Below are 25,342 nucleotides of genomic sequence, written 5' to 3'. Positions count from 1 at the left end.
GATAACTTGGCAAACGGTTGTAACTTTTCATCCAGCCTTTTGTATTGCAAATACAAACAATTCCATCGTCGTCGGGACTGTCTGGCGCATTGCGGTATTTAGTTCGGAACTGCAGCGATGCACGGGAGTATTTCATAGAGGGTTTATTTACTCAACCTCAACACTTTAATGTAACCCCCTCCCTCGAGTTTCCTTAATACAAGGAAGATTGCTATTGTGGAGTGCACAGTGCATTGTTTCTGCTTCGTTTCGAAGGTTTAACGAGCTCCAAAGCATCGGCACGTACGTAATTAAATCAAAGCGATGTCGTCATGATAACCAAACGGAATTCCGAATCATGTCGCTCCACACACCCCGACTGTGAGTCACGAGAAATGCACTCTAAAACTAGAACATTATAACATCGCGAACATCACGTTCCCACGATTGGTACAGGGTTGACGATGTGAATTCTGATCAGCATTATGTAAACAAAATTTTGGAACTTTATCGCCGGCAAGTGTTCTCGCAGAATTATCTAGAATTCTTCCACGTTTCGTCAACTTGGATTTGAATGGTAAACAGTAAAGTTTGGTTTATTTCGGGAGACTATGGTGGTGTGCGGTTAGGCGCTGGGTTTTTTTATTGTTACCAGATGTGATTTATGCATACTCGGTGGAATAATAATTACACGCAAGCCTCACACAGAAGCACTTCAAGCACCATTAAGTACAATACTTTCGTTTATCCTGGTCCGAATGATAGTGACTCTTTCTTTATCGTATTGTGTAAAAACGTTCAACAGATAGCATTTACAGCATTGCAGTTAACTCTACAACAGGACTATTGTATGCATATTCTCTGCAGCACTGGGGCGTTTGCCAGCCCTGGTGATATAACGCAACATTGCTAAGGGCTCAATGTTTATGTAAAATAAAATTAACACAATGACTCATATCAATTTGCATTTTTGCTTTCTGGCTTCTCAGTATCCAATCTCGCCACAAGTGATATCATACTGCAAACAACGCTAGGTATCCCTGTTATGGTATGCCATCACTATAATATCAAAATATTTTAGGTTTTTTATTGCTAATGCCAGTACCAAATAACTGACTTAATAGATTCAATATTTGTGTATGTAGATAAGATATGCGACACACATACTACACAATAATGTGTTGTTTCACCCTCATACATTAGTATACACATCGTGTGTTTCAGTCCCGTTCTTGACCAGACAATTAACTTATCGCCTTTCCTACTTATCTGTATTGTCATTCAATTAACAAACGTCGGCATAACAAAGCTCATCAAAGCTGTGAGAAATAAAAACAAATCATTATCACAGCCAGCGATAACCCGGTAAAGTCGTCCATGTGGAACGCAACAGCCGAGACGTCCGGCCGCGGTGACTCATCACACTAGAATGACATCGAATGTGCGAATACTTTTTATAAATTCTTTTATTTTTTTGTCGCATTTATAGAGTTTGACAGCAAGGCCATACTGCCAACACGTTAAAATTTTGACGTAACCGCACGAACTGAGCGATGTAATCATTGTAACCTCGGGGAGGTTACACAAACAAAATGTTTGTTTACGAGGAGTTTACTGCGTTTCTAGTTTGTCGGATAATTGTTTTAATGATCATAGGTAGGGGTCGGAGGTGCATTACGTCTCAACTCGACGTCAGCTATGTGCTGCGCCCCTTTATTGGACACGTGCTGGATTTCAATAGAGAGCGTTTATTCTTCATACAATATCTCTAATTTCCTCTGGTTGAGTAGATTGAACATCCTCAAAAGATTCCGAGTTCTTTGTAATCATTTTATTACAAGTACCTACTGTAGTAGATAATAGTCTGAAGACTGCAATTGCAAATGCGTTGTCATCGCTAAGTCCACAGTAATTTAGGGCAAATAATACGCTTTTTGCTTTCATACAAAAACTATAAGTAACAAAACAACAGCTATACCATAAAATAGTACCGCAAAAATGACAAGAACCAGTTTTACAACGCCAAAAAATCTTTCATCATCAGAGCTAAACGGTATCTACAATCCGCTAACCAATAACCAGTTTGTTTACTACAACAAGCCAATAAAATATGTTACTTACTCTTAAATAACAACTCGGCGATAACTACTCGCATAGTTGCAAAAGGTCTACAATATGAAATAGGTCAAACAAATTATAAGCTTTGCGAATGCTAATGAGCCGACATTACTTACTAAACTGGAACGCTTCTTTATTTTGTTTTCGCTGGCGTTTATCATTTAGCATATCGCAGACGCTAAGTCAGACAAACAGTGCCAAATCGGTGATAATATTATGTCATCGACGTTGACAAATATGGCGATGTACTTCGTGGTAAAACTTTAAAACACTGGCGTCAAGATAACAGTTAGTTAGAAGAATTTTAAACCACTGCTTGTCGTCATTGAAATTGCAAGGATGAGATAGCAACGAGAATATCAACCGAGGAAAGACCGGCTGTCCTTCAGTGATTAAAACATTATCTGTCGTATCAATTAAGAGTAATAAACACTCTGATTATTACTAATCCACGCTTCTTATCTGACCGGACACTCCTAAACCGAGTGACGTATATTACTTAGTGCCAGTTAAGTACTCCGAAACTGGGTTACTTGCGACTTACGATAGTGTTTCAATAACTTGAGATCGAAGTAACGCAAAGGTACCGGTTACCGACCGGCCTCCTCTATCCGACCATTTTAGATTATTTACGCTAATTTGTGTATTTATCGCGCGAAAGTCTTGAAATACGCCTTATTCAATACATTAATTCATCATTCACCTTCAGTCAAAACTTGGGTTTGTGGGGTTAACGCACATTCCGACTGTCCTGCGAAATATAAAAAAGGTGCAGTTTGCGTAAATTTTCATGCGAAAAAAACATAAATCAGTGAAATAAAAGATCTCGATTTTGACGATGATCACTCGGGTAAACTAAGAATGTATTTACTTTATGTGATTTATTGGTTCATTGAGTCCTTATAATTTCAATATGCATACAGAAATTCCATGTTTTTATAGATTTATCGATAAATTAATGTTGGACGGAATAAGGAGCCCTACAAAATGACGACGTACCGAATACCGACCAAATTGGTCGGTAAACGGAATTTTAAGGTTTATGAATGACACTAATTTTCTGTAACGTGGGTTGTTTTAGGAGTGTTTTGTGATTAGTTTCTTATTCTTAAAGCTATCCTTAGATATTAGACCTGTATCCGACCTATGGTAACTATAATGGATTCTTTGTAATTTACGTTTCAAATTGACATATTTCCGATATATTTACGATTCCTTCACAAAGACTTGCTAGAAGTAAACCTTTATATTTTATGTTTATTTCGAAGAATTTCATGAATACGATATTGTTACAACTTAATAAGTAATAGTAGAGTAGAAAGTAACTAAAAAAATGGTATAAATTTCAGTTAAGACGTTTTATTATACAAATACAGGTTTGGTCGTAGTCTGGATACGATTTGTTTCCCTGTCCCTTGTTCCGACTAACTAAGGAAATATAGGCTTTGGTGTTTTTTTTAAATTACATGATAAGCACATCATCAGTAAGTCATCGGGATGAACGACAAAAACGTTAGTAATAGGTATAGTACTTGTACGTAATACCTACGACACATAATGTTCCGAAAATAACTACGGAGGTTTATTGTACCTACAACCTACAAGTAGTAAAGTAAATAAAATAAGTACCTACCATATGTACGATACATAGTATGTAATGTATAGGTAGATACATAGAAAAGATTAGTCACGAATTTACCTAATTACGTATCTTAACAATAGGTATCTACCTATAGGTACTTAAAGACCATTCGCATTTAACCAATACGAACAATTTCTTTATTAGGCATAATAAATTAAGATCGACATGATGTAGGTAAATCTTATGCTGAAATACTAGGAAACTTAATTAAAAAATAAATAACTACCTACACGGTAGGTTGAAAAGTAGACGTCACATTGTATGTTCTCTGCTTACATCTCCGAGTGTTAAAAAACGTAATGTTATGTTAAATTTTAAAATTCATTATCGTAATTTCAGTATCGAATCCAAAAACAATGCGTGAATAGTTTTAGAAAGATAGTTGTTTTACGAATTTCTACTCTACTGCAAAGATATAGAGTTGATTTTACAATGTGCGTTTGGGTCGGACGGATTCAGGTTCCTGAGGAGTCGGTATCACGGACATCTGTCGGCAGTCGGTCGGTATACGGGGACTTTAGTATTTTTCCAAGCGTAAGAGTTTAAATCGAAATATAGGTACAAAATAGTTGTAAAAGGGCAAAATTATGAACATATTTCTAATTCATAGTTAATATACTTTCGGAAAAGCATTTTTTATTATACGATCTTGAATATTTTGTTTATCTTTTGGAGGATTTTGTTCGCCCGCGCCGATCACCGGTCGGTATTCGGTGCATTTGCGTTACTGAGAAACTCGTTGAATAAATCAAATCACTAGTTAAAATAGAACGATTAATTGGATGAATTATATTCTCTAAGAGACTCGTAAAATTGCAGTAAAAGTGCGGATCAAGACTATTAATCCAGTACAATAGAATTTGCACGTACATAGATGATTGAGATCATCGATATAGGAACTGTGCAAAGATACGAAAGTCATAAAACAACAATATTGGATGAGAACCAAGACAGATTTGAGATTAGGAGAACTCGTAACGTCTTCAAATAGTCATAACGGCAAACTAATTATTGTGTTTCTCTCTATGGAGGGACGTTTGTCTAATAGTGAACGGTTATTTTCTGGAAACCTTGCAATTTGGGATACATTGATGTTCCTTCCAAGAATTGTTAGCATTCTCGCGAGAGTAACGATGACAGAATAATCCATACTAACTAAAATACTTTGAAGAGAAACCCGTGTTATTATTTGTCGAATGGTAACAATTAAGTCCCATGTGGCTTGCCCTCCACGTAACCCCACTTGGTATAATTGCCTGCAATTCTTTTGATGTTGACGACCCACCTGTCTACTGTCTGACCTAATATTGCAATTTCGGTCGCGTATAAATAACTTCATTGTTTGTTTTGGTAACAGTGGTTTTGATATACATAATAAACATGACAGTTAATTACGAGGTTGCAATCACGAGTATTGGGTTTTTCTAATTTAAAATAATTTATCGTTCATGTCAAGTAAGCACTGATAGGGAAAATAACATAGTTAATTGGGGAAAAATAAAAGCATCGCTTTTCCTACTATGTACGGACGGATAAACAGAGATATGATGTCATGATGTGCACGTATCGTTGTTAAATAATATTCAAGTTCATATTCTATGTGATTGTGAGCAGCAAAGCCAATTAACATGACAAACAGCAATCTATTGAGTTTGTATAGACCCTTTCTACTTTTCTTGAACAACTTATTAAATGTAGAACTACAGAGTGGACCGACGGTATTTTAAATAATATCTTACTACTTTGTTACCACTCGACGGTTACATTTTGAGCACTTAGTCTAAGTATTACCCTCAGTTATATTTAAATTCTATTTTTGTTTCAAGTACCAAAATTTTCACGTCCAAATATAAACATCAAAGTTTGAATGCCGTCGGGTTATTTTCGAGTGCAACACAAAAAATAGATTTTTGTCTTAAATAAAATTCTCGGAGATAGTATTTTAGGTGCCAGCTAATTTATGGTTTTACTACGTCGCCGTGAAGAATTCAGCGAATATTTCATCAACATCATTAAGTTATAATTGCACTCTGCGGAATGGTGATTGATTGGTTGATCCTGATTTATCTGTAGGTATAGGTATTATCTAACTAATATAGTATATTCGTATAATTCGAAGACACAACTTTCTCGCGATCCTTGTAGCTTTTTCTTATTTATAAATATAAGACTGATTATGGAAATTATCAATACCATGACATAACTGAATCAGCTCAAAAACGCATTTTTTCCAATTACCGCAGACACAATCCTATGTCGCTCCAATGGGATGTCTATTGAAGCGATTCTGATTGGACACACAACTGGAGCTACGGAATACGAATATTGAACGTCGGCAGACAGGGAAGCAATAAATAGAATATTAGGATTGAAAACAGAGACGTGTGAAAAGCAGAATTTCACGAAAGAATGTGACAAAGTGTAGCCACCTCCCACCGTACTATTTTCAGTGTAAGCCTGCCGACCCACATATCTAAGTATTCGCGAATATAAACGTAATAATTATAATAACATAGGATCGACGTCTGTTTGAAGTCGCACAAACCAAAATAACATTTGAGTGGAAAAAAATTTAGGGCAAAGCTGAGAATTTATGTAGAAACTCAGATTTAGTTGAAAACTAAATAGATTACGCGCAGGTTGCTTGGCAAATTGTACTTTTAATCCGTCATTAATTTTATTTATGTAGGTAAATGTCCAGAAACTTAAAAGACGCGTAAAAATCTGACACGAGCGAGCGCCACCTGTGATGGAAAACGTATGTTTTTCAATCTAATCACGCGAAGAAATTACGATTTATTTATACTCATTATAGTATATGGCTTTGTGCGGATGATTTCGTATTTTCTCGTTCTTGTGGAAATGTTTATAAATCACGTTCTTGACTAATCAATACATGTCATTTCGATGACAGGAATAAAACACGCACCGGACACAACTAAAGTACAAGGACCTAAATTTTCAAATAAGAGCTTGACAACTGATAACTAAGCCCCGATTTGCACTTGGTCTATAGTTTAGTTTCTTAATCAGTGGGATTTACCACGCAACAGGCAAATTATTAATTATAAGTGCGTTACTAAGTCCGCAACTGAGAAAAAATGGACATGATGATGTTATTATTCAACATTACTTACCGAATATCGATATGACAAGCCATTACAATGCAAATCACTTGAATAGCATAATGATTGCGACTATATCTGTTTAACGCGATACTAAACAGGTAATCCAATCGTTATTTGGCCAGCCTTCGAACACTAACCTTTCAGTTATTAATATTGACGCTAATTTAGCGCAAAACGGCTAACTTGAGCCTGTCTAGGCATCGAGCACGGTCTTGATAAATAACTTAGTCTGAGCTATAACCTTGTGCCTGGATATTTAGATATTTGAACGGACGACACTGATTTCCAATTGTTTACTAAGATTTATGATCTGATAGACGTATGATTTTCATTCGAAGAATCATGTCATTAAACACGTCTCTGTTTTGCTAAAGTTTGTATTAAGATTTACCATATAATGGAACACTTAGAAAATCATAGACAGGATTTGAACCTGAAAACTCACACGAGCACATGTAATGTTGGTGTTTAAAAACAAGAATAATTAATATGTAATCGCATTTGCAAAACAAACGCAACGAAATCATGAACGATGTTAATTAGCAAACGTTTACGTAATGCAGTATGCAGTTTGGTAAGTTACAGCTGTGAATTTCTAGGATATCAATTTCCATATCTTGAAAGAAAACATGCAGGATACTTATCGTCTAGTGCAAATTGTCGGTCAAATGAAGGGAACTGAATAATTAGTAGTGCACGCAGCGTGGGCGCTATCAACTTGTCGCTACCAGGTACCAAATTATCTTCCATCAATAGATTCTCAATTTTATTGCACAATGATAAGGCTGAGAATCTATTAAAGATATTCTAGGGTAGGTCAATCTGCTGGTGTGCACACCTGCAGACTTTGTGCCAAATACGGCATAAATAAACATGACTCCTAAATGCCGACACGCCAAATATTGGTGTCTGCTCAAGAATTAATCAAACAACACTAGTTAGTCATTTCAACGTTTATTTTATGGTTGATAAGGAACTAAAAACTATTTTTCTCTTCCTATATTATTCTAAAGGATTCATACGTTTAATAGTTACTTAATTGTCTAATTAATATTTATCGTTGCTAAGACTTGCAAGTTTGACCACGAAATTCTGTCAATCTAGGCAGAGCAAAACAATATCGTTAGTTTAAAAATATTGAAAATTAAGCAACTATGTCGCTACATTGTATGCACAGACAGAAACTAAATATTACCAACGACTAAATAGTCTTTATTCCACAACCATCTCTGTATTAGGTTTTACCTGAGGACGGTGTTGACATGATTGGTATGGATACAATCAAAATTACTCAATGGTGTTAAAACCACGTCCACGTGTATAACAACTCGACAGACGAGAAAAAAAACCTAGGCGACATCTTCATTACAAATTCCATAATTCATTTTAAAAGTTTTTATTCATTGTTGCCTAAATGTACAAGTTAAAATGACAAATGCTAACAATTTAGAGCTAGACATCAATGTTCCTTGTTACAGTAAAACCTGTCATTTCTACAAACATGTAAATCAAGTAAGAGACTGTTCATTGAAAGCGATCTGGTAGTTATTGTGCAATTATGTTTTTGCTCCTATGTATTTATTTACTTTAAGCAACAAGTATCTTAGGATTTTACAATCACTTTGTAGAGAGGTGACAATATCGCGTAGTCAGTCGTGCAATAGTAATAGAACATAATAAATTGTAGTTACTTATTTACTATACACGTACAGGTGAGAAAATAAACATTGTTTGAATACAGAGACAGAAAACCAATGCTTGGCCACTGAATCTAGTTACCAATGGTTTTAAAATAATCTGTTCTGAATAATTATTTTCCTGCATAGTTAAGTGCATATCATATAATTTGGTTGATCGTATCCGTCGTTATGTATTGAATCAAAAGATTTCAATGTCCCAACCTCCAAAAAGGACATCAACTATGAATTCTTGACAAGTTAGACAACAAGTTCCACCGAGTGTATTACGTTATAGCATGGTCAAACAAAACATAATCTTTATTTCTATTACACATTCAGCCGTAATCGCAGGTTTTCCTCATGTCTCGACAGCTGTAGTATCTAATTGTCTTCGCTATTTATCCTACAACACTAATAAAAACTTTAAAGATTGCAATAATGAGTAACTATTCTCGGTAATGAAACTTTCCAATACCGACCGCGGTGATAAAATGAACATAAATTCACGTCTGTTTTTTCAGAAGTCGGGTACAGTCAGTCTTTTAGTCAGTTGCATTATTAGAAGTCTGTTGTAGGCAATAAAAGGGATAGTAAAACCAGAGCCACGTGTAACAAACATCGAAAAGGCACATCTCAGACGAGCCGAAGACCGTTTTCAAAAACCTGTATGCAAATTGTCAGGTAGAGGAGACCATTAATAAAACGCAACCTACTCGTACCCCTATAATTTCGGAAAGCATCGACCCGAATCGACAAAAAACATGTTAAAAGACAAACGCATCGCTTTCGGACGTTTCGCGGTATGTGTGTCAATTAACTTGACCTTAACAGATACCCACATTATTAAAATTTGCAAGCGAGCTGCCTTTTGCAGGTTTTAACTAACCTAATTGGAGAGGCGAGAGTCGCAATTAACGGAACGTTTTTCATGGAAACCGCGTGCGTACAATGGCGTGATGGTTCTAATGATTTTTGGTGTACTTGGTTAAGTTCTGGACGCAAGGGTCTGAACAGCTGCACTCTCTTGGGTAGTAGGTAATTAGACTAATTAAGGGACGGCGTTAAATTGCCGGCTTTAGTTGGCAATTATCTCCGAAGGAATGGAAACAGGTAAAAGTGTTTACTATTAAAATAGACACGCCTACTTTTCGACAGTTGAGTCATAGAGGCTCTCTATTCAGGTTAGCATTCCAAAATCCATCCTCTTACTGAGAATTTCGAAACCAAATACTCCAAAGGCCCAAACTTGGGATCAATCACAGGATCTTGTGGCACAAACGAGGATGTCCCGAAATTATATTATTTTACAATATCTAACTATAAAGTCTAGCTATATTTTGTAGCATAAAATCTGAAAACAACAAATTAAACCTGTATATTGTATGCAATAGGGAGATGAACCAATAAAACTTGCTATCGGCCTCATTTGCATACGATTTTCCCTAAACAAATAAAACATTTCATAGCACAGAATCAGTATTTTTACTACATAGATATAAACAAATAAAAGCTATAATATTTTTTGAATAAACACATAAAATCTTGATAAATGTGACACCGTAGTCGAAGGTCGGCTTTGGCAATACATCAGAGTATCATACGGCTTGCGTCAGAAGTGAATCTCGGTGCTTAGCTCATCCGGACCGGTTTGTGCATCACGACATTTGTTTACTATCCGATACAACCTGTTGGCTAAATATCATTATTGTATCGTGCACTTACTATTCTCGTCTACCGCGCGAGTACGTGGATCATCTAGTGAGTTTGGAATTTTGAAAGTCAAATGTTTAACTATTTAACGCCCTAATAGAACGTTTTTCTTACTTTTAACAGTACCTACTTTATTTTTCTATGGTAGGTATTATCAAACCAAATTATTCTAGAACAAACTTTATTACTAAAATCAATCATACGAACATTTCCATCACATTCCTTTCAAGATTCCGATGAATCTTAAAATCAACAAATTATAGTTATTCGTTAGGCCTTGCTTGCCTTGCTAACAATAACAAACATTCAAAGCAAAATGCGTTAATAAAATTAAACTATATACAAATACCAGGTTATTGAATTAATAACAACGAAAACAGTTTTGCTAAACTGAATAATGTCTAATTAATTCTTGATAGCCTTTCATAATATTGTTAACCTTGCAATTAGTTCTTTCGTTAATTAATTACGGTTTTGTAAAATGCGCAGAGCAGCTATTAAGCAACAATATTTACCTATTTTCTTTGCCCTTTGTAAGCAAAGAATGGATATAACACGAGTATATTGCATTGGATCTATTCTTTGTCTACCACTCTCACTGGCCAGATATTAAATAAGTCATGACAATAAAGTGATCTAAAGGAATGTCCATTCTGCGATCGCCAGCTCAGGAAGAATGCAAGGTATTCCATATTACTTAGTACCCACTAAACTCGTATACAACGTTGGACCATGACGCAAACGGGTATTTTTTCATCCCACTGACCAGCCTACGTTCCAAACAAAAAAGCTACTAAATGATTACATGCACTGTTGTCTAAAATCAAAACTGTTTACAATAATTTTGATGAATGTAAACTGAACAAAGTATGCAAGAATAGTGCAAAATCTATACTTTTCTCTCACCAAACTTCAATAAAATTGTTTAAAAAATTTGATGGAATCTGTGGAAACTGGTAGCAACTGAACTGATCCAGAATTCTCCACAGCGGATTCTTTTTGATTTAAAAAACAAGTAATGTATCACCTTGTCTTTTTTGCAATAATTCCGCGAGGCTAACGACCTCTGTGGACGACAAAGTTACGTCATCCGTACAATATAAAAAGGTTAACGACTTCATGGCGATATTCAGCCCTTTTTGATCATCCTTCAGTATATAAATCTTCAATGACATAGTACCGAAACAAAATTGTCATCCTTATGCAGCAGATCCGCTTGGACTCAGCAGAAAATTTGAGCGGAACTCCTAAACTCATTTGGATCATTTGGCTCTGAATTATTTTGATTTTAAAAGCCAGTTTTGGGTGATAGGGAAGTAGTTACTTAACAAAAATTTTAAGTTAGGGCACCAAATTATAACTAAGTATTTGAAAAGTGAGTGTATCTTTAGTTAAATGGTAAGTAATTGCAAGTTTTGAAACCCTGATGACATTTGAAACCGTCAATAACGCAGATGTAAGATAAAACACCCTTGAGCAATTCAGGCGTGTCGTGTACGTGTGCAACCAGTAATCATACAATTGTACGTTCAAACAGTTTGTAGTGGGTCGTGAAGGCACCACGCGCACCAGTACGTCGGCGGCTACCTCATACCATAAACCCGATTGGTCTCGACCGATAATTAGTATGTTTGTGCAACATTTTACAACCGCACGACTACAAAGACTATCCACACAAATCTAACGAGGAATCGATGCCCATTGAACGCTTTCAACCATTTTACGCCAGTTACTGGAATAATGTATATAGTGAATGTGCGCTCCATTCTTCGCGCATCGTACACAGATTTCTAGCAATGATATAAAATTACGTACGTTCGTTGTAGTTTTGTAACGAATTTCAAATGAGGTCGTGCTGACCTTTTATAACGTTCTCAAACTCAATGAAACATTTTCTCATTAAAAATCATGGAATTTTTAACTTCCCTTTGAAATGTATTTAGGTGCCAACACCATTTATAATGTTTGAAATATAAAAAATGTTCCGATGACAACCGTGACGAAATGTTAAATGGGAACACATTAGGGTTAGTCACTATATTTTTACACGCTACATGGAGTGGAATCGTGTGGAGGACTGTGTTCCGCTTTCGACGCGACTGATAACAAAGCACCAATAAACGTTGTATCACGGTGGCAGCCCTCACAATCCGACAATTATGACCAAGTGCGTGCGCCTGCGCCGGCGCGAGTGTCCGATTTCATTCATCGGCGCTTGGGCACAAACAAACAACAATGAACGCTGCGTATAGAGGCGAGGGTGACTGTGAACTTGTTAACTGCCTGTGGGCACAGCGTACAAACTTCGCGATTATGTATACTACACTCATTCCTCTGTCATTACAATTTGACCAGGGAGATTTAAATAATTATTTTGATTTTGTTAGTTACTTCGTTTTAAGAATTTTGATGCAATAAACTCTCCAAGTTATAACTTATTACAACCCAGTCAATAGAAATCAGTTCGTTTGCCAGAAAAGGTAGGACTACTTATTAAGTAATGTTAACAATGTTATCATTGTCTAAGACAACGTTTTCCGTGTAACTGCATATTAGACGCTGTACTTCGCCTTCTCAATTACCAGTCATTAACTTGATGACGTCAACAATTCACAGGAATATGCATTTACTGTAACTAGCAGTAGATCTCAAACTGCTCTAAAATAGACTCGGATTGCTCATTCCTGTTTTAAAAAATGGAAATTCTGTGTAAGCCGACGGAACGTAGCGAAGGATGATAGTACCAATGAACTGTTGATTGAGGATGTTGAAAAGACCTAAATAAACTTAATTGAACCGGAAAAGCGACCTTTAACCATCCCGGAATTAAGGACGGCAAGTCTTGAGAACATCGTAGAAACAATTTAACGACATTTAGTTATGTAATGACAACAGAAACAACAATTAAACACGCTTAGGTAAGAATGTTCCCTCATGTGAAATCCGCACCACCATGCCTCAATGGTCTTACGTCACGTATTTTTATTTTTGAACATTCAAAACTATAGTTTTAGTGCGCACTTAGTGTAATCTTTACACCATCAGTTTATGGTGCACGTGTGCCATGGAAGAATTGAGTACCCCTTCTATTTCTTCCAATAGATACAGAGTCAATAAATGGCGTAAAGGGCTCCTTTTATAAATATCAATATGCGTCAGTTGATGGTGATTCACTACTAAAAAAGTATTTACATTATACGAATCGTCTTGTTTGTATTCATTGGAATCTCGGTTACTTAGTTAAAAATGACACTTCTCTATATCTGGCGGTTAAGATACCATATTAGGGCTATGCATTCAATGCGGTAATAACTAGTTAAGTTAAGATATTTTGCAATACGCAACAAACTCAGCATACAATGCCCTGGTGTATATTACCAAGCAATTATGTACGAGACACATTCTACAATTACTACATTAAGTACGTATTTTAATTTTTATCTTCTAACTATTCTGGCAAAAAGAAGCAGTAATAAAGCCAGATCGCTCTGGATTCCAGGATCGATTTTTGGCAAGGATTTAGACATCCAGTGCCATTGCCAAGAACTGCATAATAGTGCAATAAACTGCTTTAAAAGCCTACAAATTGGACACAAGACTTCCTTTAATTCACGTAAACGTGCGTAGATTTTGAAGGGGATCTCAAAGGAGATAATAGTTATTCGTTGGGATCGTGCGTGAAAGTGGTTCATATAATAGGTACTTACGTCCTAATTGAGTCCATACTTCACACAATGCACCAACTCCACACACACGAAACCTAAGGACTCGCACACACACAGGCTCATGTGTGAACGAGCCGTGAAGGGCATAGACTACGGAAACTGGTTTCTCTAAGAGTAGAGGCAGCTAACTGTTTTATAACACATTTAATTTGTTCCCATTGTTTGCTGATTTGTCTGTAAATTACTATGAAATTGTTACATGTTAATTTTGTGACAAAAAGATCTTTGTTCAAAGAGATGTCCGCGGGAATCCCCTTATTCCGAAGACGATTGTAAAACTTGGAAATAGGAATGCTATGATAAAAGTACCTAGGAACTTTCAAATAGGGTTCGATCTAATAACGCGAACTAATTGACGTTGAAACATCAGTTAGGTAGTCTGCAAAATCAAACCTTACCCTAAACCCCTTGCTAGGCAGTCGTGGCTATATATGAGACAGTAAAAATGAATGATGGTTTAGTGAGTTAAATCTAAAACATCGTGTATTCTAACATAAAAAAGATATGGATGAAGATAAAATCATTATTTTTATAATAACCGCCGCGACTGCGTACGCTGCTCATGATGAAGAGTCCCTCCATGACTCAAAACTAGTAGTTAGAGCTTTTCTGCATTAATTTACTTGAGTAAACCGTGATTTTTAGTTAAGATATCATACATAAATTTGTTTGATCTTACTGGTAACCTATCCAACAATGAAAATACCAGCCAAGGCATACATGAGGGTAATAGACCTAAATCACTACCTACCCAGTCAGTTAATTGTCTTTTGTTTGCGCTACAATGTCATCATACAGTCATAGAGTAATTATGCCTAGAAAATTAACTAGGTATACAACAATGTCGCTGTTCGAAACTATGCTTTGGAACTAGCACCTAGCTTCACTGAGAGACTGACTGATTTACTGATGGACAATTCATTTCAAAGTTTCCGAGTGCCTAATTAGGATTAGATAAAATAAATATTTACTGTAATCATAAGTTTAGGACTTCCGATTCTTGAATCTGAAAATCTAAGTCTAATGTGTATCAATATGTAAGTGATTTTTAGAAACTCCTTAGAAAAGAATATATTATAACACACATTTTCTTATGTATAATTAGTAACTTAAGTAGATTAGGTATCTAGTTTTATGTTAATTTCTATAATTTGAATATGGATGTATTATTTTATATGCTCTATTGGCAGTGTGTTGAATGAATATTACATAAAAACTTGTTTCTTTAGTTTTTTATTCATGCATTATTATACCTAATTGGTCCACTTCTTAACTTCATTCCGAGATTTACCATGTGTTTCTTATTTTTTATAGGGTGGATTCAAATATGTACACAGATCACAGCATGTAGTCATCAGAGCATAGCATATTAGTATATCAGAGCATATAATATTAAAGAAGATTTTTTTTTCTATGTGATGGGGTGATGTTTGGCCACTCTGCCTGTGTCACTGGTCTACTCAGTTATTTTATTTTACAATTTGCTTATGTAGTTACAGCAAATCTTACATTACTTTTAGACATGGGTACAATTCTGAACTATTAGAGTTTTATAATGCTTAGTAATGTAATGACAAAGCCAAGGGTGATTTCATTGTAAAAATAAATAGGTAAAAATTAAAATACCTATATAATCTAAAATAGGTAGGCCAAAAAATATTTTGCTAGGTGTAAAACTCAGGAATGGCTGCATTGATTATATTAATTCTTGTTTCTTATGTTTTTATTATTGTCTTAGGAGAAGCTTCTTACAAAACCAGGTAATACTGGACAGGGCCACTAGTGTGAAGCAAAGTTACAATAATAACTTTACATAGGTTTCTATATAATCTCAATCATATCATATAATCTATGAATATTTAGGTTTCAAGATGAAATTTTAATAGGTATAAGTAAAGTCCAAAACAGCTATTGACCAGTATATCTAATTGTTGAAGTATGTGTGTATTATCATAATAATATAAAAACAATAGTGTGTTCAATAATCTTTTCCTTTATTATCATACAGTTATACAAACAAGAGGCTTGTTGGCAGTCTGCCCAACCATATTCAAATAATGTGTTGCCACATAATATTATTTATGTTGCACATGCAGACACAAATTATGTTTTATTAACTCTGACAATATTCCAGTGTGTCTGGGAATTCAAGGGCAACTTCACAGACTAAAATACAGACTAATAAAAAATTCTGTGAACTCAATCCGTTTTTTTAACATTGAATAATACTGACATAGGAATAGCTTACATGCTTAGCTGCTTTCTTTGATAATAATTTGAAATGGGTCCATATTTATTTCATTTGTAAACTTAAAAAGTTTGTTTTATTACAGTTGTTTGCCATGTCAGAACATTTGATAAGTAAACATATTTTACTTAGAAAACAATATTAATCATATTAGAAATCATTGTCTAAATAAATGAGTAGGAATGCACATTGACATAGATACCCATTTTATAGCTGAGTATGACTACATGAGCATACTTTCATTGATAAAAGTGCTCAAACAGGGCGGTAGTCCCACCAAGGCGCGGTTGCTAAACTATCACACGTCATCTCCATGCATCTCGCAAACGGGTGATAGTGAAAATATCATATAATTATTCTTAAAATACGCGAATATGATGTCACTGTCGCACTCGCCATGCGCTGCCTACGCGACTTATGTCACTTTTAATCTTAGGGCCAGTCTAATTGCCAAGTTCGACCTCCGACATCAAAGCCACTCTACTCCACACATTTCGTAATAGGTCACCACCAAAACAATAATACGCGGCACACTTTCGAAGGGATAGGGAGTGACTTAACTTTAGCATACCATTACTCCACTATCTCTATCGCGCTCCCGAACAACACCATAACAACAAACGAGACAAAATATTGTCAAAACTTTGTGGTAAAACTATTTACACATCATGAAACTCTTTCAAACTTAGTTTTATCGATAAACGTGTATGCAAGCGATTGACTTACCGTATTCAAGTGAACATAAATCCAAAACAGATGTCAGGGTAAGTTTACAGACGAAAACAAGACACAAAACACAGAGAAAACACCTTTTTAGATGGATGTTTAATCACAACGTGATCACTGGGGAGAACACAGCATGCACTACCACTGAACACTATAGTAAGGAACACGCCACTTTAACAATAATGTTTATTTACTACAAAAAACACACGACATCACGCAAAAATTCCAACACGTCTGTCGTATCACAATGAGTTGCGGCCATTTTGCTTGCTGTCGAAAAAGAAAGAGATGCATTTAAACTGCCAACCAATCAAACGTTTCTCCGATCAAAAACAATCATTCTATTGGTTAGTTTGCAAACTTCAAAATTACGTTTCGTTATCGTGTCAACAAATAACGAAATTATATTAATAATAATTTCGAAACGTGAAACTAAATTAAACATACTATTTTATGAAAAAATATTAGTTTTAAATTATTGCAAGTTGTACACATTTATTTATTACTTATTATTTTTTAATTTAGATTTATTGACATTACAAGTCCTTTATTATCTGTACCTGCCCATCAAAAAACTAAGAAATAGCCAATAGAAAAATAGCGCGACTTTTGACATAATTTGAAGTGCTTCAGTCTGATTTTTAGGTTTTGAATTTTTTATTTTAGTTTTGGATTTAAATTTTAAAAAATCTGAGTAAAAATGACCTACCAAAGAAATTTTATTATATTTTTAGTGATTATGTTGACGGTATGCCAACATTTAGTTATATGAACAAATTCAATTGTGCAAAAATTTATAGTAAAATTGTTTTCGTATTTCTGTTGCAGTTCAACATTGTAGAGATTGCATGCAGCAAGGAACTAAATAAATTAATAAATAAGACAAACAGTATGTATGAACCTTTTTATATAAAGAGATAATACAACTCATGACAAGGGTCCCATGCGATAGGGGTTGAGGTCGGTGTATGTCTAGATTGAGATTTATGTGAACCTATTGCCTTTAAATTTAAATAATTCAAAACTCCAGGCTGTAACATAAAAAATGAAACACGAAAACCTACAAATACCCCATTAGAACTTTACCTGACCTGGGTATGGGATCCGTTGCTCACATTGACCAAGGAAAAACTAATATCTATAACTACTTGATTAAATTTTTCAGGTTACACACAGATAAGTATGAATGATTTTCGTCATGGAATGTCCGACATTGTTGATGAGGCCAGTGGTGTCTTCACCAAAATCATTAGCAAAATGATAGCGCACAAAAAACTTATAGGCCTGGACTCAAATTGGAATTGATGATTGATTTGTGAAATAAATTATTTATTAGCAATTTTTCTTTTATTATTAATGAAAATTACACTGAAAGCTGAGACTAGGTACAAAATCCGGAGCTGCGGACTACCTAGCGGGTTTACCGGGGCTCCGGCTCGAAAAGCAGGAGAAGGAACGGGGTGGTTTTTAGTCAGTAAGAGTCTGACACTCCTCTCGCCTCGCCCAAGGCGGGAGAAGTCATTGGATGATTTTCCCCCACACAAAAAAAAAAAACAAAAAAAAAAAAAAAGACTAGGTACAAAAAGATAAAATTTTTACTGAAGTTCTTAGTAATAGAGTTAGCACAAAACTCATCTCTAGTCTCTATTGTAGTACAATTGGTTTATCTAAGATAATATTCGAATGATTTCCTTAAATAAATTTACATAATCTCAGCCAGATCGCATTATTATATTTCATATTCATAGACTAAGAAAAACATTAGGAGAAAATAAAATAAAATCTGTTTTCAGTAAAACATTTTATTTATTGTTAAGTATTGAAAATTACATACATACATACATACATAACCTCACGCCTGTCTCCCATGGGGGTAGGCAGAGACAATGGAACGCCAATTGCCACGGTTCTTACACACTTCTTTCGCTTCATCAACAGTCATCAGTCTTTTCATGTCTTTATTGAAAATTAAGTTTAAAAAGTTCCAGAATCAAATAAGTGAAACAGGAAGGCTACAATGTTTCTTTGATATCTTGCTTTTAACATCAGTATGTCGTAATATGTGTTTATTTAAACCTATTTTAGTCCTGAATCTGCTATGGCAAATATCACATTCCAAGCTAGGCTCTGAATGACACGAATTTACATGTTGAGTCCGAAGAGATGGTGCAACAAATGTTTTGTCACAATGTTCACATTTGTATGGTTTCTCCCCTGTATGTCTTCTGCTGTGGTACAATAATGACGCCTTACTGACAAATTTACCTTCACATATATCGCAAACAAAATCTTTCTTCTTTGTATGCTTTACGATATGACTCGCTAAACTACTTTCACAACCAAATTTCTTATCACACCAACTACATGAAAAGCTTTTACCATTTTCATGTTCGACACTTATATGCTTGCTTAGTGTACATTTGCTTGCATACTTTTTCTTACAATAGTCACAGATGAACTTTGATTCCGAATTCAATTTTCTCTTTTCATTACACAATTTGTATTTAATATGATTATTGAATCCTTGTTTACTTTTATAAGTCTTGCCGCATGTTTCACAAATTAGTTTCAACTTGTGACTTTGTTCATGGTATCGGAGTGTGAAGTAGTTGTTAAATGTTTTTCCGCATTGGCTGCACATGACATTATGGTGGCAAGATTGTTTATGTTGATTCAACTTAGACAGTAGCGTGAACTCTTTTGGACACTCGGAACATTTATAATCTCTGGGTCCATGTACACTTTGATAATGCATTTTTAATTTTAAAGCTGATGGAAACGGTTTTAAGCATATGTTGCATTTGAGATTATTGAGATCATTTGTATCAACTGTTATGTCGTTTACTTTTACAGATTGTAAAGCAGTGTTTTGTTGTTCTTTATTTATTTTTATTTTATCACAGGGCAGTTCTTCTTCAAACTCAATTAAGACATTCAGAGAATCTTTTTTGAGTCTTTCAAATCTCTTACATAACATAGTCTTGTCATTACTATGTCTGTGTTTATCATAATACAGTTCTGAACTGGAATTATTATTATTTACTGCAATGAATAGTGACTTATAGTCACGGTTTACTTTCATTACACTTTCAATGTGTTTCTGAAAGGAGTTTAGCTTACATTCCAACACTTTAATATTATTTTTACACAGCTGAATGAATTTGTAACAGTTTATTAATGTTTTCAAACAATTCTTACAAATTATTATAGCAGTAGTGATGCTGTATAATACCTGTAAGATTAAAGCATATTGTATATTATAAAATTGAATAAAATCTATAACAATTAACAATATTCATCATGTTCAATGAAAAATGCCTAACATTTTATGATTATAAGCTGTTATTAGGCTTAAGAACTTATTAGATAAACACTATCAGCCTCCAGCTTACCTGATCACCTAAAACAGAAGATATTATTTCATACATCATAACATTACTTCCGTCTTCCATTAATATTTCATCTGTAACATGAAACTGAGTTCCTTCAACATCTTCTGTGGCATTAAAGCACAAGGAACAGATTCCTGTTTTACCGCTAAATACATTTTGCAGGATGTATTGTTGGATTGTCATTATTTTATGAATTAAGCGTACCTACAACTTTACCTAGCCAAAGCAAAGGCCTCCTGAGAGTGATACAAGGCAGGCGATCAAACCCAACCTATCCTACATTCAAGTCTATTTGAAAAACAATTTCAATATTTGAAATCCTCTACGATTTGTTGTTGTTGTTATGACTTATGACAATCAAATCAAAAGATAAATAGTAGAAATAAGTCAAATAAGACTGTCAAACTTTGTTCCTGTCTTTCTTGCAAACTTCGGTTGTTCAGGGTTGCTATTGAAAATATTAATTATTCAGCATTGTTCTTTGAACTTGATAAGCAATTAAATAAAAATATCATTTAAAAAAACACACATAATACCATTTCACGTATTTAATACAGTAATTACCACTGGAAATAACAATTCATTGTTTAATTTCAACTTAGATAGTTTACATATCGTTTTATTTACAGCCGCCATTTTGTTTTCATTTCATGGCGTCAAAGCTGTTACGTGGGAAGGTGGTTCTTGAACGAAAAAATTTAAGCGCGCGGTCTGCTTTGAATGATAACTTTTGATAAATTAAAGTTTGACGCAGTGTGAGTTAATTCGATACAATGATTGAAGAATCTGAAATAAATGTTCTAGTATCTAATGTGTTGAGTGAAAATCGGTATAGCCATTGCAGGTTATGCCTAAAGGATATCCAAGACCATTATGTTCGTTTTCAAGATTCTGTATCGGTCGACTCTACGTGTTTTCAACCTCTATCGGATGTTTTGAATAATTTGTTAGGGCCTGAAGTAAGTAAAAAATTACAATGTTAATTTAATATAACTTACTGGCTTGAGAAACAACTTAAGTTGGTTGATTCAAGTTGCTTCGTATTGATATTATAAAAACCATTATTTTTACATCCACATTAGAGGTTCATTTATTTACATATCTATTTGTTTTGAATTACAGGTCTGTGAAGAGATATCTGGGATTGATGCAGTATGTATGGCATGTGTTGACAAAGCTCTCGAATGCTTAAACTTTATTGCAAGTTGTAAGAAATCAACAGAAGTACTAAAAAATGTGTTTAACAATCTGAGCAGCAGTTTGAATGTTGATCTAAATGCTGTCAATGCAGATCAGTCCCTGTACATAGCAGTCACTGAACAAGATTGCCAGCTTATATTGGTTAAAAATGATACTGGAAAGAAAAAGCCTTCAAAACCAAACATAGTAACTGATTCATTTGTATGTGAAAAATGTAATGATACTTTGGATGATGAGAGTGACCTGACTGCACATGAACAAAGTCAAGATAAATATGAATGCTCCGAATGTGATGAATTTAGGTGCACAGAGGATAGTTTGAAACAACACAGGGATTCAGCACACGGAGTATTTGTGTGCAAAGACTGTGGAAAGTCTTTCAAAAGTTTAGATAAACTACAAGTGCATGAACAAAAACATGTATCTAAGAGTGAGTGTCCCAAGTGTGGTAAGAGTTACAACACTAAAGGATATTTCTTAAAACATGTCAAGTTATGTCTTGAAGATAGATTAGATCCACATCCAATAAGGAGTAAAATTGTGAAGACATATTTTTGTGAAAAGTGTGGAAAAGGGTACAGTACTCCTGGAGGATTGAGAGTCCACCATAGGTTTGTTCATGGCAATGCAAAGCCACATGTTTGTAAATACTGCAATAAGCAGTTTACTGCACCAAGTTATCTGAAGGTTCATATGATCAAACACACGGGTGAAAAGAACTTCAAGTGTTACCTGTGCAGTAGACTATTTGTCTCCAAAGAGGCCTTGCTGTACCATACTAGGAGGCACACTGGAGACAAGCCCTACAGTTGCACTTTATGCGACGAGAGATTTGTAAATGCTTCTGCTAGAGCAGAACACATAAAATTCAAACATGTTGGACCAACACTCATGTGTGAGATATGCTCTCGCAAATTCTTTACCCCTCACTTCTTGAAACAGCATATAAAGAAACATCATGATCCTTCCAACAAGTTATATGCTGGAAGAAGTCTCATCCCTCCTAATGTCCCAGCTGTGGAGAATATGAGAGTGAGGTTCAGAGACAGCTTAAAAAATGTAATTGTCAATCAAATCTGAATTTATCAATCAATTAATCCTTATAATCAAGCTTATCAAGTGTTCTATTGTATCTTAGCTTAGGTAAGGTACATATAATATCTGGAAAATATAAGAGAAGTTAAGGCAACTGTCCCAGTGCTGGTGAGAGACCAACTAATATACTGTGAATAAAATATGCTAATATTTATAGTTATTCACTTACACATACTGTTGTGAATTAATTATTAACAAACTCCAAAATGACTAAACCATCTTTTCTAGTCATTCTCTTTCGCTCAGCACCAGTGGTGGGATAACTGCCTAAGGTTTGCCATTTAAATCGCTACAGGGTTTTAAATGATTGCTACCTCTTAATATTAGTAAAATATTTTCTTGTTTTTATTAAATTTTGCTTGTGTGTAATGGTATTTTAAAAGTTAATTCACTTATTAAATGAAATATACAATATTAGATTTCGTATTTTATTTTAGAAATACAGTTTTTTTCACAGTTCAATGTTATTTAGTTTTTTAGAAATAGAAAAGTGGCTTCTGCTAGAGCAAAAATGCGTGAGGATTTCAAAGTGTGATGTGCTACTATTGGTACCATTAGATCTAAGAATAAATGAATGCAACTTCCACAAATTTAACAGGCCAGTGAAGCTTAGCTTCATAAACTATGTATTGTATTACTTTTAACAAACATTATCTAGGCACTTGTTAATGTGCATAAGATCAAGCGACTCCTATTGTCTTACTATTACTTATAACTCTGTAACATTGAATACAGAATGGCTATGTGTAAAATAGTCCAGCTCAATCTAGACATGATCATCTGAATTGTCGTAGCATCTAATCACATGGATAATAACTTCGAAATGTTGGGATACTGCTCTGCCTTATCATTAGTATTTGCAGCTATACTCTGATACGATGAGAATGGAGCTACTGCTTCAGGCACAAACAATTTGCTATGTGGGTTGTAATGTCTCTGTATATGCTTCCGCAACTGATGGCCTGTGATGAATTTAATGTGACAAATATGACACTCTTTTGTGGGACCAAAATGCTTCCGCTGCTTGTGTTCCATTCTCCGAGATGCTGAGAGAAAGCTTTCATTGCACATATCACAAGGAAAAGGTCTTTCACCAGTGTGGAGGCGGGTATGGTAGACTAAGGCTGCTTGTGTCACAAACTTCCCTCCACAATGTTCACAATGAAATTTCTTTTCCTTTGTATGTTTTACAATATGATTGTTCAATCTACTTATAGCATCAAACTTTTTTCCACACCAGTTACAAGACAGGACATTTCCAAAGCCATGATCTGTTTTCAAATGTGTCCTCAAACCATTCTTTCTCACATAGCCTTTATGGCAAATATCACAAAAGAAACTTGGCTGTCTATCATCCAGATTGCCACAAATTCTTAAGTGGAACTTGAAGGTCTGCTTGTTAAGAAAAGACTTATTGCAGCGAGAACATTTATTGACTTCATGTTTATCCAGATGCACTCGGAGTTGTTTCTTAGAAGGGAACTGGACGAAACATAATTTGCATATAGCAGCAACATGGTGCAGTTTGTCATGTAATCTCAACATTTTCTCTGTGCTAAACATCTTTGAACATTTTGTGCAATTGATCTTTTTTGGATAATGCACTCTTTCTGCGTGGTCTTCCACCTGTAGTTGTGTAGCAAACACTTTTGGGCACTGAGAGCAAGGAAATTTGGAGTTGCTATGGACCTTCATATGTTTCACAAGGTGGCAGTTTGATGTGAATTTTTCCCCACATTCTTCACACATCACACTAGATTTAAGTTTTTTAACTTTGTAACAAGTCTGCTTAGTCCTACTTATTTCTTTTAATTTATTCAGTACAGTTTTCTTATTCCTAACAGTATGTCGTTTTCTACTAGTAAATAGAAAATTGTCATTATCCCTCATCATGAAATATGCTGTTTGAACATTTAAGCTAATAGTTTGAGATTGATCTAAAGTTGTGTTGACTCTGTTTAAGATCTTGTTCCAGTATTCAGTAGAAATTTGAGATAACTTCTTGAAAAGGTAAGTGTTTATAGTCATAGTGGCACAACTCACACATAGAACTTGAGGTAGTGACGGTTCTTCTAGAACCTGAAAAAACAAAATGTAAAATTACATTACAAACTCATACAAAAACATGTCTCAGACTCTTTAGTAAATAGATGTTATATTATTGACAATAAGTATTTCTAAACCAAGTCAAATAAGAATAATTAAGGGATAATCTGGACCCTATACTATTAATAGCTCACTGTAAAACAAGCATAACAACATTGTCGCAAAAAGTAATCTGGAAAAATTACATCTACAGGATACGAGTTAAAAACAGTGGTAAAGAAAGAACTCACGTCCAGCTCATGGAACATGTCCACGAACGTAAGAGTTTCGTTCAAATACGGTCTCTGGAGTGTAACTATATCTTCTATCGAGACTTCTTCCTTTTCTGTCGAAGCGAAACATAACCTGCACACATGGTTAGATTCACTCGTCAAGAATTTGAGAGCTCGCAACGTTATGTCAGCTTCTGGGTCCATTGTAATGTTTTATCTTGCTATAAAGCTTATTAACTTAATAAAATTGTACCCAAACACGGTTAAAAACAATAAATAAATCCTTACAAGTTACGTTTTGACAGTGACATACGTCATAAAACCGTAGAGTTGGGACAGTTAGCGAGTGCGTATCATAGACAATATGTGCATTGATATTACT

The 25,342-nt window shown here is 34.9% G+C and overlaps 4 protein-coding genes across 4 annotated transcripts in view; 1 reads left to right on the top strand and 3 right to left on the bottom strand.

The window, feature by feature from the left end:
* LOC118276831 (rho guanine nucleotide exchange factor 12) overlaps window positions 1-17,237 on the bottom strand; it is a 199,432-nt gene extending 182,195 nt beyond the window's left edge. The window contains exon 1 of the mRNA XM_050700006.1: window positions 16,956-17,237. The gene's annotated coding sequence lies outside the window, so the exon portion shown is untranslated. The remainder of the gene's footprint in view (window positions 1-16,955) is intronic.
* A 1,486-nt stretch (window positions 17,238-18,723) lies between these two features.
* On the bottom strand, window positions 18,724-20,857 carry LOC118276758 (zinc finger protein 91). The gene is made up of 2 exons (XM_035595283.2): window positions 20,348-20,857; window positions 18,724-20,187 (listed from the first exon to the last, which is right to left on the bottom strand). The coding sequence occupies exons 1-2, from the start codon at window positions 20,528-20,530 to the stop codon at window positions 18,946-18,948; spliced, it is 1,425 nt and encodes a 474-aa protein (XP_035451176.2). The 5' UTR covers window positions 20,531-20,857; the 3' UTR covers window positions 18,724-18,945.
* Window positions 20,858-20,986: 129 nt separating this feature from the next.
* On the top strand, window positions 20,987-23,059 carry LOC118276706 (zinc finger protein 568). Its single transcript, XM_035595200.2, has 2 exons — window positions 20,987-21,306; window positions 21,470-23,059. The coding sequence occupies exons 1-2, from the start codon at window positions 21,121-21,123 to the stop codon at window positions 22,625-22,627; spliced, it is 1,344 nt and encodes a 447-aa protein (XP_035451093.2). The 5' UTR covers window positions 20,987-21,120; the 3' UTR covers window positions 22,628-23,059.
* On the bottom strand, window positions 23,057-25,260 carry LOC118276757 (gastrula zinc finger protein XlCGF26.1). Its single transcript, XM_035595282.2, has 2 exons — window positions 24,979-25,260; window positions 23,057-24,721 (listed from the first exon to the last, which is right to left on the bottom strand). The coding sequence occupies exons 1-2, from the start codon at window positions 25,162-25,164 to the stop codon at window positions 23,444-23,446; spliced, it is 1,464 nt and encodes a 487-aa protein (XP_035451175.2). The 5' UTR covers window positions 25,165-25,260; the 3' UTR covers window positions 23,057-23,443.
* Window positions 25,261-25,342: the final 82 nt, after the last annotated feature.

This window comes from Spodoptera frugiperda, chromosome 17 (assembly GCF_023101765.2).
Source record: "Spodoptera frugiperda isolate SF20-4 chromosome 17, AGI-APGP_CSIRO_Sfru_2.0, whole genome shotgun sequence".
Lineage (NCBI taxonomy): Eukaryota > Metazoa > Arthropoda > Insecta > Lepidoptera > Noctuidae > Spodoptera > Spodoptera frugiperda.
This window is presented reverse-complemented; position numbering and strand designations above follow the sequence as displayed.